This window comes from Panthera onca, chromosome B3 (genome assembly GCF_046562875.1).
Source record: "Panthera onca isolate mPanOnc1 chromosome B3, mPanOnc1 haplotype 2, whole genome shotgun sequence".
Lineage (NCBI taxonomy): Eukaryota > Metazoa > Chordata > Mammalia > Carnivora > Felidae > Panthera > Panthera onca.
In genome coordinates this window covers 19,593,592-19,611,599 of record NC_138344.1, presented here as the reverse complement: position 1 = coordinate 19,611,599, position 18,008 = coordinate 19,593,592, and the positions used below count along the sequence as shown (strand labels likewise).

At 50.1% G+C, this 18,008-nt stretch overlaps 1 protein-coding gene across 2 annotated transcripts in view; it reads left to right on the top strand.

Moving 5' to 3' along the window:
* The first annotated feature begins 305 nt into the window (after positions 1–305).
* The window catches only part of PCSK6 (proprotein convertase subtilisin/kexin type 6), a 191,543-nt gene continuing 173,840 nt past the window's right edge, over positions 306–18,008 (top strand). The window contains exon 1 of one of the 2 annotated variants that reach the window (XM_060617833.3): positions 306–689. In XM_060617833.3, the coding sequence (XP_060473816.2) occupies positions 417–689 (273 nt within the window). In that variant the 5' untranslated portion in view covers positions 306–416. The remainder of the gene's footprint in view (positions 690–18,008) is intronic. The other variant, XM_060617834.3, reaches the window with a different exon arrangement.

Here is an 18,008-nt window from a genome sequence, read left to right as displayed (position 1 = left end):
CCTGAGCTGCCCCGGGCGGGGGGAGCCTCTCGGGGCTCCTGGTAGAACGTGCTGGGGGTGGACAGGGCCGCCGCTCGGGGCCGCCCTGGGCCTGTGTCCCGAGAGCCCTAAAAGTCTGCGAGAAGTTCCCCGGTGGGGGGCGTCTCGGGCCTCCCCCGCCGCCCGCCCGCACCGCCCGGTGCCCCCCTCCCCCCACCCCCCGGCTCGCGCTGGTCCCGGTGCGAGCCGCTGGAGCGCGGGCCCAGGGGCGCCACCGGGCCGCGCGGGCGGGAACGCGCCGCGGCCGCCTCCTCCTCCCTCGCTCCCGCCCGCAGCGGCGGCGGCGGCGCTTCCCCGGCGCGGAGCGGCTTTAAAAGGCGGCACCCCACCCCCCCGGCGCACTCGCCGCTCGGGCGCCGCGCGAGCCTGCCGCTGCCATGCCTCCGCGCGCGCCGCCTGCGCCCGGGCCCCGGCCGCCTCCCCGGGCCGCCGCCGTGGACGCCGTGGACGCGGGGGGCGCCGGCGGGCCCGGGCTCCGGTCGCTCGCGCCGCGCCCCTGGCGCTGGCTGCTGCTGCTCGCGCTGCCCGCCGCCTGCTCCGCGCCGCCGCCGCGCCCCGTCTACACCAACCACTGGGCAGTGCAAGTGCTGGGCGGCCCGGCCGCGGCGGACCGCGTGGCCGCGGCGCACGGCTACCTCAACTTGGGCCAGGTGAGTGCGGCCGGCCCCGCGCGCCCAAAACTTTCCCGGCCGCCGGTGGGCACGGCGCGAGGGGGCGCCTCCTTCCGGCCCGCGGCGCGGCGGCCGCGCGCGGGCAGGGGTCCCGATCGGCTCGGCCCTCGCGGTCGGGGGGCGGCCGCGGCGCCCGGCGGGGAGTCGCCTGGGGAGGCGGGACGCTCGGCGGGACCCATCGGGTGGCCCCAGGGCGCCCACTCGGGCCTGGAGCGCCGCGGGCAGTTCCGCCGGCCCGGCGGCCCGGCGCGGGCACCTGCCCGGCGGGGCGGGAGAGGGAGCCGGTCTCGGGCGCCGCGCTCTGCCCGCGGGCGCTGTCCTCAGTGCCCACCAAGCTCTCCCTGGCCTCGGATCCCCGCTCCGCCACACCGGACCCGCTGTCCTCGACGGGGGGCGGCGCGGGGCTCCGGACCCTGAGCGCGCCGGGCGGCCCCGCGGCTTGGTGGTGACACGCGCGTGGCCCAGAGGCTCGGGGACCCGTGCTGACTCGGTGTCCGCGGCTCCAGGAGGGAGGGCGGCCCGGAGCCTGGAAGCAGCCGTCAGAGGCTTTGCAGGCAGCTCAGGACCCTGCACCCGCGCGGTGGGCTGGAGGCAGGGGTCCTGCGTTTAAGACCCCTTCCGGCACCGGCACCGGGGAGTTGGCTTTGATTCTGAGCTTCTGTCGCTGTTCTCAGGGCTGGTCTCCACACTAGCTGTATGACCTTAGGCGAGTCACTTTCCCATCCCATCTTCAACTGTAGGGACGGTGGCAGTCTGTACTGGCTGCATTTGTTGGGAAGATCAGTGTTGTCGGGCATCAAAACCCCAGGCCGGGCCCTAACCCTGGTCAGTGAGCCCAGAGCCCTCCCACGGCCTGGGCCATCGCTATCACTGTCAATTAGCAAGAGAGGACAAGCCCTGGGCACGAAGGTGGCATAACCCCAAAGGAGGCTGAGGCAGGTCCCTCCCCCCCCCACCCCCCCCCTCCATTGCGCCAACCCCACAGAATGGCAGCGGGGCAAGGGATTGATTTGTGGCCCGTGGAGGGGCAACAGACTGAAGTGTGCGGTCCCACCAGGGGACCTCTCTGTGCAGTTAACAAATCTCCTACAAACTCCACACTTAGAGGGATGAAGCGAAGCGACAGGGAAGCACCAGCTCATAACTCAAACCCTAGTGCCAGGCGGTGTTAAATTTAGTTTCATCATTACCCGTGACAGAAGCCAGCAAAGTGTGGTGTGGCCCCAATGTAAATGACATTTCTTCTGCATCCTAAGTCCCGCACAGAAGCTGCTAATGTGAGATGTGTGGCCTTCCGGAAAAGTCAATTTCTGCGGCTTGCTCTGTACTTCAGGCGGCAGATCAGAGTGTGTCTGAAAGAATGCCACCGTATCTTTTTGTGTATCTTTTATACAGTTTGTTCAGGTCTCTTCAAACACCCTGTGATGGAAGATGTTGCCTTGGGTAGCACTGGCTTCATTTCTACCTGTGGTTCCTAAATCTCCCCAGCTGATGGTCCAGCCTGAAGAAGGTGTTCCTCGGGGCGCCATCCCCGTTGGTTGCTAGGGCCCCCCGGCTCCTGCTACACTTCGCTGCTCTGCCCAGGTGGCCTGGCAATTTGTCTTCAGCTCAAAGTGACTCTCAGACTGCACGGTAAATTACAAAGTGCCTGGGTTTCTGGCTCCTATAATTAAAGGAGCAGAGGGGAACTGACGTTGAGCCGTGAAGCTCCTGGACATGGCAATGAGAGGCACACACAATGCCTCCCCCTCACAGTTCCTGTCCCCCAGAATAAAAAATGCCAGGGCTTTGAAACAACTTCTGTCAGACTCACTGAGCTGAGTCTCATACACAGTGTGCTGTTGTCATTTTACCCGTGGGGGAGGTTCCTCCAGGTACCTACCTGCCCCGACCTGGGACCTTCTGGGGAGTCTCTCAAGGACCCTCCAGTTCTGTCCAATGAAGCCAGGGTAGACTGCCGTGGTGCTGTCGCTCAGCTTGGGAGGCAGGGTGTCATTCGCAAACGGAAGGATTAGTTGGTTGGGGATCCGAGCAGTCTCAGAGGCTGTGTGTGTGTGTGTGTGTGTGTGTGTGTTTACTCAAGGAGAGCCTATTACTCTTTATTCCAAAACCAGCTTTTCTCCCTCCCTCCCCCAAGTGAACTGCTAATGTGGAAAAGGCCTGGAGCATTCCAACCTCTACCTATTCACTAAGAACTCTTTTAAAAACCTTATTTGCCTTTTTCAGCTGGGAGAATTCGTGACTCATAAATAAGATGTAGATATTATTAGGTTTGATTTATGGATAAGTAAACTGAGGGAAAACAAGGGATGGAAGCCGTTTGGGTCCACACAGTGTATGTCACCTCTGATAATTTTGCTCCCTGCTCTTTGTCTCCTGCTGCATTCTCTGGTCTGTGTCCTTTGTGAGACCCTTTCCCCAAACCCTTAATGGGCAACTAGTGTTATGCCTCCTACCTGCCCTGACTCACAGCCCTGCTGTGCTCATGGGTCTTTGTGATGCTCTAACTCCTGGCTCGATTGTTTTACTCTCTTTTATGCAACTGATAACCTGATTCCGTGTATTTTAAGTGGTGCAAAAGTAATTGAGAGAGAGAGAGAGAGAGAGAGAGAGAGAGAGAGATGGATGCCTTTCAGACTGATAAAGGCTCTGGATCTTTTCCATTGAAAAATATGCATCAGCAAGAACCAAACTCGCCTCTTTTTTTACCCTTCCGTCCCAGATAATGCACCACAATGTTGAAAGAAAGAAAGAAAGAAAGAAAGAAAGAAAGAAAGAAAGAAAAGAAGGAAGAAAGATTTGGAAGAGTCAAATGTCATTATTGACAGGTGGTATAAGTAACTACGTGGATAATCATTATTGACAGGTGGTATAAGTAACTACGTGGATAATCCAAGAGAATCTAGAGACTATTAGAATTAGTTATAGAATTGAACAGGGTGCTTCGTCACCGGTAGCTACCTATCCAACAGCAACATCTGAGAAGATAAAAGAAATGATAAAACACTGTAGCATAAAAGCTGTTAGAAACCTAGGAATAAATTTTTGAAAAAATGTGAAACTTCCAGGCAGAAAATTATAAAATATTGGAAAGATGTTTTGAAAGAAAGGTCTGAATAATGAAGGGATGAGCCATGTTCATTCATGGGAGGACTGATTATCACATGCCCCCTCCCCTGATTAATCTATAAATTCAGTGTAATTTAGTTGAAGTGCCAACAGGGTTTTATATGGGATATGAAGTCATACAACTGAATGCTTAAATTCACATGGAAGAGTAAGTTCCCAGAATCCCTGAGACGACTCTGAGAAGGGAGAAAAAGGAGGGGAGTGTGCTGTGCCAGGGAGCGGAACTTCCCATAAAGATGGTTTGACATTGGCCCAGGGATGGTCCCATCCATCAATGGGATCAACTCAAACCCGGGCACGTATGGGAACATGTATGTGCGAGTGGAAGAGTTACAAATGGGTGGGGAAGGGTGGGCATTTTAGTCAATGGCGCTTCAGATCCTTACCTCACCTTGCACTACACAATAGTAAATTCCAGCTAGAAATAAACAGAGTGGAATACCTTTATGACATTAGGACAGGAAAGGATTTCTTTTTTTTTTTTTAATTTTTTTTTAACATTTATTCATTTTTTTGAGACAGAGAGAGACAGAGCATGAATGGGGGAAGGTCAGAGAGAGAGGGAGACACAGAATCTGAAACAGGCTCCAGGCTCTGAGCTGTCAGCACAGAGCCCGACGTGGGGCTCGAACTCATGGACCGCGAGATCATGACCTGAGCCGAAGTCGGACGCCCAACCGACTGAGCCACCCAGGCGCCCCAGGAAAGGATTTCTTAAGACAGAAGAAGAACAAATAAAGGAAGAGATTGATCCATGAAAAGTTCTGTGTAACAAACACATCACAACAGAGTTTAAAAGCACATAGTAGACTAGAAAACATATTTATAACATATAGCACACAGGTTGGTGCCAAGATTATTTAAAAAGATATAAATCAATAAGTAACAGATAAGTGCCACGTAGAAAAATGGAGAAATGTATGAATAGGGAATTCAATGAAGAGGAAGCCCAAACGGCCAACGAACACGAGGAAAGCTGCTGGGCCTCCTGGGAGTTATGAGGACAGTGCAACACGAGGCAGTGACAACATAGCACTTCACACCGTCAGATTGGCCGATGTGGAAAAGTGTTAGTATCAAGTGTTGACAAGGATGTGGAGCCACGGAACTTCCCGAGGCTGCTGGTCAAAGTGGAAATCGGTATAACTACTATGGAGAGCAATTTGGCCCTTGCCAATGAGGTAGAATTGCATCAGCAGGTTCATATCTAGGCTTCTACTGGGGAGAAGACCTTACGTAAGTGCACAAGGAGCCTTGCAGAGGAAGGTCACAGAAACATTTTTTAAATGAAAGGAAACACGTCCTAAATATCCATCAGTAGGAGAATGGAGAAATAAATCAAAATGGTCACATGATGGAATATTAGACAATAGCTTGAAAGGAACTAACCAGGGACACCTGGGTGCCTCAGTTGGCTTAGCGTCTGACCCTTGATTTTAGCTCAGGTCATGAACGCAGGGCTGTGGGACCAAGCCCCGAGTTGGGCTTCACGCTGAGCATGGAGCTTGCTCAGGATTCTCTCTCTCTCTCTTTCTCTCTCTCTCTCCCTTTCCCTCTGCCCCCTCCCCCACTCACACACACACACTCTCTCTAAGAAAAAAAGATAAGAAAGGAATTAATCAGATAAGTATCTACAGAGATAAATCTCTACATGTGAAAAGGCACATTGGCAGTGCACAGTGTAGTAGTATTTATGTAAACTTTAAAAAACACACTAAGTAATTCTGTATTATTTGTGAATGCATACACATGTAGGAAGCATCCACATCAAGTTCAGGTTAATAGTAGAAGGGAGGGAGGGGGGAGAAACTGAGAGAGGAATGTCAAACTTTATCTGCAGTGTTATAATTCATAATATACACATATAGGGGCATACATGTGTGTATATATAACATATAAATTTGTGCTTTTGTGCTTTTCTTTGTATCAAAATTTATATATGGTGATGTGTACACGTGGGTGCAGACATGCACGTATATATGCACATACATATGTACACTTACGCACACACACGTACACACATATATGTCGATACACATGAAATGTTAAAGGGGGGGGAAAGAAAAGAAAAATGCACCTCACATGCGCACATCGTGGTGTTCCTGGATTGTCTGAAGACTGTCTGTGGACACACAGGTGGAGGAAGAAGCCCCTATTTAGGCCTCCTGAGCTGGGCCAGTCTGCTTGTCAAGCAATTGGTGACCTACAGAACCAGAATGCCTAGCTCAGATCACCAGGCTATTTGGGCAGAGCCAGACCCAGAGCCCTAGAATCCTGCTCTCAGCCATCACCCTCTCTCTTCTACCCGCTCTGTTTCTTTATTTTTTTAATTTTGTAATGTTTATTCGTTTTTTTGAGAGACAGAGCCAAAGCATGAGCTGGGGAGGGGCAGAGGGAGACCCAGAATCCGAAGCAGGGTCCAGGCTCTGAGCTGTCAACACAGAGCCCAACACAGGGCTTGAACTCACGAACCAGGAGATCATGACCTAAGCCGAAGTCGAATGCTTAACTGACTGAGCCACCCAGGTTCCCCTCCTCTGCTTCTTTCTCTTTCAAACCATTTGGTGGCCCACATGGCCCTCACTCTAACCTATATACATTGTAACCTTTGACCCCAATGACTCCAGGAAAAGACAGGTTATGCATGTGAAAGGGATGGCAACAAGATATTCTCACCAACCAAATCACAACATTTCAGCACCTGCAGCTTTTGGAAGTGATATTTATCTTAAAGGTGGTGCTTCGGTACCATACTTTCCCTTGCATTTTTTGCTTTGCCTGGGGTATTGAGCTAATTTGTTGGTTCTGAGTCTGAACATAAAAAGGCAGGCTGGCTGCCAGGGCCCCTAAAAGATCTAAGAGCCTTAAATGATTTTGAACTTGCCTTAAATAGTTTTGCTTAAAATAGCTACAGCACGGGACATACCTGGCCCAGAATTTCAGGTGGGTCTGCTTAACTCACTTGTCAGCAGAGGAAAATTGTCATGCTGCAGACAGCTTGTTCTTACAATCAGAAAAAAAAAAAAAAAAAAAAAAAGCTGAAGCTTTAGCCAGGTGTTAGAATAATGGGCCAGCATTTGTTCCGAGCAGAGTGTTGGGGGCTTGAGGGGGACAAGGGGAGGCCCAGAATAGCAGTCACCTGTGACCTAGTTATCTGGTTTTGATTTTCAGTCTGAGGCTGTCTTGTGTTAATACTCTGAGCCAAGAGCCATGCATGCAGGCTGGCCTGGGAGTAGAAATGGAGAGGTTCTGGGTGTGATGTGGTGGGGTGAGGGTGGAGAGAGAGATAAGATTGGGATTGTGAAGCTCGTGGTATCATATGGTATCATACCCTCCGTTTGACATCTTTCTTCAGATGGTAACAGTGTTAAGTGGACAGGGTTTTATTTGAATAGACTGCCCTGGTAAGTCACGGGGACTGTGGTGGAGAGAGATGACTGAAGCTGAGTGGCTGTGCGTGGAGCCAGGTGGCCAGGAGGAGACTCTGAATCAGGCCAGAGTAGATGCTCAGCTGAACGGTCCCCTGGAAGAGTTTGGGTCTCTCAAGGCAGAAACCAACAGCGCAAGTGAGCAACAGAGCTGTGGACGGGGTGGAGAGCCCGAAGCACCTGCCTGAGGCCTCTGCCTGGCCTTGGGCTTTGGGTGACCCCAGGGCCCTGCAGGACCGTTCACACACTGCAGAACACCCTGGGCCCTTTTGGGTCTTGAGCCTTTGCACAGATTTTTGCCTCTAAGTTGCAGTTCCTCTGAGCCTCCACCGCCCAGGCCAGGGGGCTGATGCATCTCCCTCTCCTTCCAGGGCCCTGCAGTGGAGGGCTGGCTCTCTCCCTTCTGGCCTTTGGATTGTGGCTTGGCCTTGGCATTGACCAGAAGCCCTGGCACGTGCTTGTGTCTAGCCAATGAATGTCTCTTCTGCAGGTGCTCCCACTCATGGAGCCCTTGTGCCACCCCTGCAAAGAGGTGTCACCAGGCCTGTTTAATCATGAGGAACGCTCAGGCCCAGTTCAGTTCTGACTTGTGCAGGTCACAAACCGGTGACTGACAGGCCAGGGTCTAAACCCATACACTCTGACCTGCCTTCCACTGTCATCACCTTTGGCTGACTGACCTTGGACCTGTTTCTCAGATACAGGTAAGCCATCGGGCCAGAAAGCCATCAGCTCACTGCTGCCATTGACAAAGAGCCTATGTGGACCCCACTGGCCACTGTTTCTCCTTCTTTCCACCTGGCTCACATGCACACGCACACACAATGCTGCGTGTCAGCACTTTTCCATCCAGAACACTTGGTGCTGGCTCCTTGTCATCGGTATTGAAACTTACATCTCTCCATTTGGGAGGGAAAAGTATGCCCCAATCCGTTTTGGTCCTTTGAGGATGGATGCTACACTCAGTTGCTCAAACTCTGCACACTATGAATGGAGGAATCATCCCTCACTGTAAACCTTCTCTTCTCTGTGTGGTCCCTGTCTCCAGAAAGGATTGGCAAACCCAGTGCCTGAGCTCGAGGACCGGAAGTCACCGCCTCCTCCCCCTGCTTCCATGCCTCCCGTCTGGTTTGTAACTCAGCCTGTCTCGTGGGTCTCCTGGATGGCTCTCAGATCCCCCTGCTTTCCTGCTGCTGTTGTCCAGCACAGGCCGGGGGGCCTCTATCACCTCTCACCTGTCCATCCTGCTACCGGGCCTCCTTCTGCCCTGGCCCCAACTATCCTGAACCACTTCACGCTCTTGCTTCCCTTCAGGTTCCCTTATGCTATTCTTTCTCCCTGGGATGCCCTTCCCACCCCCTGGCTAGCCTCTTGTCCTTCCCAGCCACCTGCATGCCTGCCCTCATTTCCCCAGCCCTCCTAGGCTCCCCAGCCCCCATCACCCCGACATTGCCTATTGGCTTGTTCATTTCTGCCACAAGGCTCTGGGCTTCCTGGGTAAGTCAATCCGTAGTTGGTCCTCTGGCTGCTCTTGAAGATCAGTTCCAATCCTGCCATTTCTCTGATCATGGAGGGGCCACTCCAGGGTGGCCAGAGGACATGCCCTCACTTATTCTGTGTTTGCTGTGTGCTCTCACTGGTGCTGGGCCCTCAGAGGTAAGAGATGTAGCCTCTGCCTGACCAGAGCCTCTTGGTTAGGAGGGAGGATGTGAGCGTTTGTGAAGGAGCAGGTGACACTCGTACATCTCCATGTCTGTTGGCTGAACCGTCTCCACCCCTACTTTTTGAATTTTAATCCCTTGTTTTTTGGAGTCACCTGGCAGACGGGCCCCTCCCGGGCTTGTGCCTGTGTTCCTGCATGGGGATGACCCCATGATGCCCTAGTTTGCTGCTAGGTGAGGTCAGCTACACAGAGCGCAAGGGCCAGCAGTGCCCCACCCTGGAGACCACCATGGTGCTTCAGACCCTATGGGCTCTCTCATCCCATCAAATCCCAGCTCTTCCTGATGTTCTTGAGCCTGTACTGTTGGAGGATTTTGAAGACCCAGTGGCAGGCACAAGGCCCTCTGTCCAGTGCTGCGGAGAACAGGGATGAATAGCCATCAACTGTTGGAAGGGAGCCTCATGCTCCATGGGATGGGATCGGCAGCTCAGGTTCCCATGGTAACCAGCCCATCAATGCCCTTAGTGTCAAGACAGTGGCACCGCTGAGAGGAAGAAACAGTCTCATTGTCTCCCCCTTGGTTGCTTGGGTGCAAAGCAGCGATGCTCCGCGGGGCCCCACAGCCTCTGGCCCGACGTGTGTTGCCGCCCTGCCGCATATGACCTGCTTGCGGAATCAGGGTCAGAAAGTGGCCATCGGCTTCAGCTTCCTACCCCTCCTTGGGGCCTTTACACTCCTGTCACTGGCTGACATCCAGTCATTTCCGGAGTCCTTGTTGGGTGAATCCGACTTCTCAGTGGGAAGAAACAGCCCAATGGATCAGACTCTTGAAGCTCTGGATGATGAGCCAGACTGCATTTGCCACAGAGGTGGATCAGTCTGCGCCCAGTGTTGGCAGGCGGGTTTCTGGAAGGGTCCTTGATTTCCAGAGGCTCTCCCCTTTGTTTCAAAAACTTGTGTGGATAGCTCTCAGAGATGACCTCCTGTGTTCATTCAACCAGCACCTCCTTCTTGCCCATGGGGGGCCCGAGTCTACTCCGGTGACCTTGTCAGCCTCTCCAGGGTGGACACAGTCTGGGGAGGTGGCAGAGAGGCAGGCAGGGCCACCCACTTGCCACGTAAGGGCCTGCATGCAGTTGTCCCTGGCTAGGAGAAGGCAAAGCTGTTCCTTTGCTAGCCCTGTCTCATGCCCTGTTCTCCACACTGGAAGCCGGGACTTCGCTCTGGATTTCCCTCATGTCCACATCCACTGGCCATGGCCCTGTCCACTCTGCCTCCTGGCTTCTCCCTTGCAGCCCTGCCTGCTCCCGGGACACTCACACTCTCTCTGGTAATACCTGGGTTACTGCCTCACTGTTCTCCCTGCCCCCTTCCAGGCCAGTTCCCACACTGCTGACTGGACAGTGCTTCAGGACCAAAATCCTCATGCCGTCCTTTCCCTGCTTTGAACCTGGCCAATGCTCTTGTGCAGCAAAGCCTCACTCCTTTGGCTCTTGGGGAGCAAACTATCCCTCTCTCTTGTTCTGGGTTGAAGGCCTCAACCCAGAGCCCTTCCTTTTGCCGTTTTCCAGCCACCCCTTTGCCATTCTGGAAACTTTCCCTATACTTTTTCTTTCTTTTGCACCTGCTATTGGTTGCTGTTATTTTAACCCCGGTGCCCATTCCCTGTATGTTCTGCCTGGCCAACGCTGCTCTTCAGAATTAGCCAAAGTGGTGTTTCCTGACCTGTCTGCTGCCTGACAGGCCTGAGCACTGTGCTCTCAGAGCTCCACAGGGGGCCTCAGCTAGATTCCTGCCGTCCACCACACACACAGACATTGTGTGAGAGCATCTTGTCCTCATCTTTGTTCATTTCTGTTTCTTCAGGCCCTTGTCCCACTCACTGCCCCCACACCACCTCCCAGACATACCTGGTGACTGTGTTGCATTAGAGGGGGCATTTGAGTCACTGACATTATTGTCCCCACTGATTAAGAAGCACTGCTCTGATCATTACCCAAGAACCCTAGGAGTGACCCTGTTACACAGATGAGCAAACTGAGGCTCTGGGTATTTGAGTGACTTACTATAGCTTAGTAAATTTCAGAGCAAGGCTTTCAACTTGGACCGCTTTGATTCCAGACCTCACTCACAGACGGTCCATGTTAGGAAAGGTTTCAGAGAGCTGGCGGCAGCTGGACTGGCCATGGAGCTTGAGTTGGGGTCCTCTAACTGGTAAGGTAGAGGGGTACAGTCCAGGCAGATGGAAGCTTGAGAAAGAAGGGACACTTAGGAAGGTGACTGTGTAGTCCTATCCAGAAGGAGGGTGACTGTAGGACCCTCCCTTCTTATCAGGTCTTGGCCTGGGGCTTCACTTCCAAGGTTTATCTTTGAAGGCGTAAAGGCTGCCTGCGGCATCCTTGACTTTGGAGTCCAAGAGTCCCAAGGGCAAGGAGCTTTCCTTGGACACTGATCCCCCCGCCCTCCGCCAAGGCTCCCAGGGACCTGTGTGTTTCCCACCCCAGGAGGAGAGTGGAACACCATGGAGCCAGATCTCTGACAAGAAGGTTGGAACCCCACAAGGAGAGAAGGGGCTTAATGAGGGGACAGCCTAGTTATAAAATTGTGTCATTACTTAAATTTTTTGGTGTAAAAGGAATACACACATGTATATTGAATATTTGAAACACATGAAAAAGAACAAAGAAAACTCCAAAAATCATTTATAATCCTACTACCCAAAGATAATCACCGTTAATGTCTTGGACCATGTCCTTTTCATTGTTTTTTTTTTTAAACTGTGTATGGAGGTGGGGGCACCTGGGTGGTTCATTCGAATGAGTGTTCTACTCTTGATCTCAGCTCAGGTCATGAAGTCATGGTTTGTGGGATTGGAGCCCTGCATCTGACCGCCTAGAACCTGCTTGGGATTCTCTTTCTCCCTCTCTCTCTGTCCCTCTCCTGCCTCAAAATAAATAAACATTAAAAAAAAAAAAAAAAAACTTTGTGTGTGTGCACACTCATGCATGTACATGTGAGTATGTGCATACATATATTTATATATAAGTATGTACATATGCATATATGTATGCACACACACACTCACACATGGGTGTATGTCTTATACAAATAAGAGTGTACAGTTTTGCACCCCATACCTCCTAAGCCTAGAACTACTCTATGGTGTAATTTTTAAGGGCTGCCTCAGTGTATCATTTAGTGGCTGGCCCATACTTACTTAATCTTTCCCTTGACATTTTAGGTCAGTGGGTTCTTTGTGACTCGTTGGGGAGTCTGGTCTGGAAGGTGAGCACCATGCAGGGAGGCGGAAGGGGTTCCATCACCGCCTCGTCTCCCACTGACATGACTTGCACCCCTGGTCACAGTGACTCATCACGGTTCCCTGTGTCTCCCCTGTGTCACCAGCCTTGCAGAGGGTCCAGGACTTGATGACATTTGTTCACTTCAACTCATAAAGATTTTATTGAGCATATTTTTTATTTTATGAAGTTACATGGGTATTATGTAAATATTCTTCCATCGTAAAGAATTCAAACCGTGCAGATGTATAATGAGCAAAAATCCAAAATCTTCTTCCCCCTCCTCCCATCTCCAATTTCCTTCTTCCCCTAGATACCATCACACTTTAGCGTATGAGTGTCTGTTTCAGAAACGTACATGCACATAAAAGGTTTTATTTTTTTATATAAATGGGATCACACTAAACATGTTTTTCTGCACCTTGCTTTTCTGAAGCCTAACCATGTATCCTGGAAAGCTTTCCACTCTAGTGCATAAAGATCTACTCTGTTATGTGAAATGGTTTTAAGCTATTTTATGGATGTGACATTTTATTACATCATTTACCTATACTAATGTTCATTGATTTGCCTACAGTTTTGTTTTTGATTTTTTTTGGTATTATAAACAGTGTTGTGGTTATCATCCTTATGGATGCCTCTCTGTGTACGTGTATGAGAATTTCTGTACTGTACACAATTGCAAAAACAATAGTTATAATAATAATGATCACAGACACCCCTCTGGCCCTCATGTGCCAGGTAATTTTCCACGTGTTTTCCTGGTATTGACTCATTTAATCTTAGAAACTCTGTGAAGTAGGTGTTATTATTATCCTCATTTTATAGGAGGAAACCAAGGCACAGAGAGGTTGAATAACTTGGCCATGGATACACAGCATATACATGTCAGAGTTAAGATTTGAGTCAAGATGAGGCAAAGTATATATGCATGTTATATGGTACTAGGGATCGGCAGGTGGCTCTCCGGGCAGGTGGTACCAATTGACACCCCCCAGAAGTGTCTGATGGGCCCTCACCAACCTTGGGTGGAGATAGCAGTTGCCGCAGTATTTGCCGGTTCTTACAGGTGAAAATGAGATCTCGTGGTTGTTTTAATTTGCTTTTTTTTTTCTGATTACTGTTAGAGTGAAATGCCTTTTCATAAAGTTATTAGTCATTTTAATTCTCTGAATTGCTTATTTGCATTCTTTGCCCGTTTTTCAATTGGGCTATTTTTCTTCTATCTTAATGATTTGTAGGTGCTGTCTCTATATTGTGGATATTAATCTCTTGTTTGCAACTATATTACAGATATTTCTCCCATCTGTCACTTCTCTTTGAACACTGTTCACAGGGTGTGTTTGCTTGCTTGTTTTCTGAAGTTAAACCTGCGGTCCCATCTGTCTGCAAGGCTTTGGGCTCGTCACTGGGTATAATTCAGTGATGAACAATCGGGGTCCTTACCTACAGCAGACAGGAACATAAGTGAAGAATACTGAAAATAATATAGTGAAATTAATGGAAGCCAGATACTTTAGGATAAGAGACGGGAGTGGGGCTGCTTTTCACCTGGGAAGTTCAGGGAAGGCTTTGACCCAGACCTCGAAGGGCCCACCAGATTTTCAGAGAGAGAGAAACAAGAAGTGGGAGTGGTGTTTCTGCAGGTGGATCCTGAGTGAGTGCATCAATCTGCATCCCACTGGGAAACAACTCACCCTGTTGGCTCAGGTAGAGACTCTCATGGGGGCTATTTATAGAGGCGTGAGTGGGGATAAGGGAACCACCAAAAGGTATTGAGGCATCTGAAGACCAGCAGTGGTGGGAGATCTGCTCCTGGCCTTGAGCTAAAGGGACCCAGGGAGAACTCAGGTCAGCAGAGCGCGGGAGGAGGAGGAGCTGCAGAGGAGGCAGCCTCCTTCTGGCCCCGCCCACTGGCCAGACCCTCCGGAAGTGTGGTCCAGGTAGGGTTGTTGGAGGGGCACGGGGCAAGGCAGAGAGGGAACAGTAACCAGCACAGTATGGATAAGGAGACAGACCATTTTTGGCATAGCAAGAGCTCAGCAAACACCCTGATGTCAGTAGAGGAGACAGGAATTCATCTGGGGGCTGGCTCGAAGCCTGGCGCTGCGCAAGACACCGAGTTGCAAGATGCGTCGGGCTGGCTTCGCATCCAGCGATGTGTGCCTCGGCGCCAGTTTTAGCCTTCCACGTGTCCTCTAGGAGGGTCACAGCAGAGGCGTGCGGTTTCGCGGTTGTTAGACCCCATGTACCTGGATCTGTGCCTCCTTGTTCCAGCCGGAGTTTATTTAGGTGTGTCTGTCAGAGGACAGACTTTTAACACGGAAAAATAAGTCCCCTTCTGGCCATCATTGCGCTTCGTCTAACACACATCTTGATCTTCCGCTGTTTTCTTAGACTTGAGCAAACAAACAAAAAACCCCTTATTTGTGTTCCTCTTGACAAAGCTAATTTCTGTAAAAAGAAAAAGAAACCTTTCTAGCCGGCTATCAAAGTAACTGTTCATGACTGAGCTCATTAACAGTCTTTTGACAAACGTCTTTTAATTTCTCATTTGCAGGAATATGACACTATTAGCCACGGACAAGATTTCAGGGGCTTAAACAAGTTCATGTACCACGGCTTTGCCAATTCAAGACCCCCACAACCCTTCGTTGGAGCACAGGATGCAAAAGCCCATTTGTGGGAATGAATGTTTTCTGTTCCCGCAGAGTTTCGTGTTCTTGTACAAAATGAACTCATTAGGACTTTCTAGGATTATTTTTGCAGGGCCAGGTGGGGGTGGGGTTTGCTTTTATAAGGACCGTGGTTTTCTACCTTCCTCTGATATCTGACCACACCGAGAACGTTGTAAAACCAAATTGATTCCTTCTCACGCTAAATAGTCTTCAAATCCAAACAAAACCCCAGAGGTAGAGACTTAGCAAAGTCTAGAAGACCATCTTTATAAGGCTCATGTCGGGGGGCGGGACTGACCACCCCACATCATGATGAGCCACGTCTTTTGTTTTGTTTTTATAAGTTTATTTTTGAGAGAGAGACAGAGAGGGTGAGTGGGGAGGGGCAGAGAGAGAGGGAGAGTGAGAATCCCAAACAGGCTGTGCACTGTCAGTGCAGAACCCGATGCGGGGCTCGAACTCACGAACCGTGAGCTCATGACCTGAGCCCAAACCAAGAGTTGGACACATAACCGACTGAGCCACCAAGGCGCCCTGTGTGATGAGCTGTGTCTTAACAGCATTCCTATTCTAAGTAAGTACCTATCCAAAATCTAACTGGGAGAACCCCTCTACTTTCCATTTTGGTAGTCACTCAAAAAGAGCACTGGACTGGGTTCTGTTTTTCCCTTATGTCAGAAATTCAATGGCTGCATAAAACGACAGAAAATCCTATCTTCAAGCCAATTGGTTTGGGTGACTGAAAGTTGGTTTTTCTTTCCAACAACGTTCCTTTCCTGCAGCTAGTCACTTACAGTGCTTTGTACTTGGTCTGTGCTGAGAGCTGTGCCAGCCTGGCCTCGTCTTCCTGACAGGCAGCCACCCAGTCTCCTCCCCGGTTGCTCCTGCATGCTGACCTCCTCAGGGGGGGTCTCCCAGTGACCAGCTGCTGCCATCAAGAGACTCCCCCCTGACCACCATGCCCGAGGAAACATGTTTGTACACTTTCTGCCACTTTTCTCCCCTCGTCATCCACATCTTATTTGAATTGTGTGGTCAGGCTGCAGGAATTGAATCGCAGGTCTCAATGCAGGGCTGTGTTTCTGCATGCGCTGTGGGCACAAAAATGAGGCTAAAAGATCACAGGGATGATAGATGCAGCTGGATAGGAACAGACATCTGGCTGAACCTTCCCAGTCCGTTTCAAATGGTGTTCCTGTGTCCTGAGGTCTTCTGGGGAGGTTCCTTAGTGTTGAGCCCAGTTTGATTTCTGCATGAGCCTTCCATAGCAGAAGACAAAGGGTTAACTGCTATGACCAGGCTTTCCTGTGGCCAGGAGGAGCCAGTGCTGTGGCTTCCCTGGAAGGTCATGGTGCTTGGATTAGATAATCAAACCAACAAGTACTTGCATTGACCCAAACATGTCCCCAGTTTGTCTATTGCCCTGTTGGTTTTTCTGTAATCGGGAGTGCTGCGTCTGTTTGTTTTTTTTTTCCCCCAGAGGATTACAAACTTCCCTGAAACATTCAGCATGTTTATCATAATTTTTTTTAAATATTTATTTATTTATTTATTTTGAGAGAGAGAGAGAGCACGCGCCAGGGAGGAGCAGAGAGAGAGGGAGAGAGAATCCCAAGCAGGTTCCATGCTGACAGCACAGAGCCAGACGTGGGGCTCGATCCTGCAAATCGTGAGATCATGACCTGAGCCAAAATCAAGAGTCAGATGTTTAACTGAGCCACCAGGCGTTCCGTGTTTATCATAATTTTTTAAGTTCTTTAGGTCCATCAGTAGGAGAATGGGTAAATAAATGTGACATACTCATACAACGGGCCCTCTTTACTCAGCAGTGAAGAACAAACAACCGTTAATGCCTAACAGTAGGGACAAACTCATAGACATAATATGGAGTAAAAGAAGCCTTGCACAAAAAGCTATCAGATTCCATTTACAGGAAGTTCTAGAACAGGTAAAACCAACTTGTAGCAGAATAAGAACTAATCTATAGGTGTGATGGACTGGGAAGGCACATGGGGAAACATTCTGGGGATGGTGGCTATGTTGTGTCTCCTGATAGGGCTTTGGATTACATAGGTATATACATTTATCAAAACTCAACGAATATATAATGAACATTTGTTCATCTCGTCATATGTCAACTTTACTTCAAAGGGAGAAATCCATAAGCAAATATTGAACTCTCTTTAATGATGTGTATGTTGAAGCATTTAAGGAGAGAGTATATTGATACTGCCTGCAATTTACTTTGGAATGCACCAGAAATAAGACAGATGGACAGATGGCTAGAGAGACATGGATAGATGAAGAGAAATGTGATAGAGTAATTGCAGTAATTATGTTAATGGTAGAATCAAGGTGGTGGGTATGTGGGTGTCTGCTGTATAGTTCTTTCAACTCTGCTGTATGTTTGAAAAATTGCATAATAAAATGTTAGAAGAAAAAGGTTCTGAGGGTAGTGGTGGAGATAGGAGAGATTTGGGAGAAGTTCATTGTCCTTAGAGACATACTTATAAATTTGTGTTTGGAGGTGAAGATTAAAAACCTAGAGATATAATGGGGCAAATGATGCCATCCAAGAAATCCCCATAGACTCTGAGTTGGGGGGGGGGGCAGTAAATGCTTTTTTTTTTTAAATTTTTTTTTTAACGTTTATTTATTTTTGAGACAGAGAGAGACAGCATGAACGGGGGAGGGTCAGAGAGAGGGAGATGCAGAATCTGAAACAGGCTCCAGGCTCTGAGCCATCAGCACAGAGCCCGACGCGGGGCTCGAACTCACGGACCGTGAGATCATGACCTGAGCCGAAGTCGGCCGCTTAACCGACTGAGCCACCCAGGCGCCCCAGTAAATGCTTTTGTAAGGTGTGTTCTGGTCACACTAGCATCTGAAAGGAGTACTGTGGCTCCCTGAACCCCTAGCCTGTTAGTTTTCCAGGGACAGAAAGATTCAGCCCTGGGGAGAAGCAGCCCAGCAAATGTAAATGAGTGGAGTCCCGCAGTTTAAGGACCTTCCTGCAGAGGAAAGATAAGCCTGAAGCAGATACCCCTGGCACAGCCCTGGTAGTCTGGGTTGCTTGCCTGCTAATTATCTTCTCTTCTTGC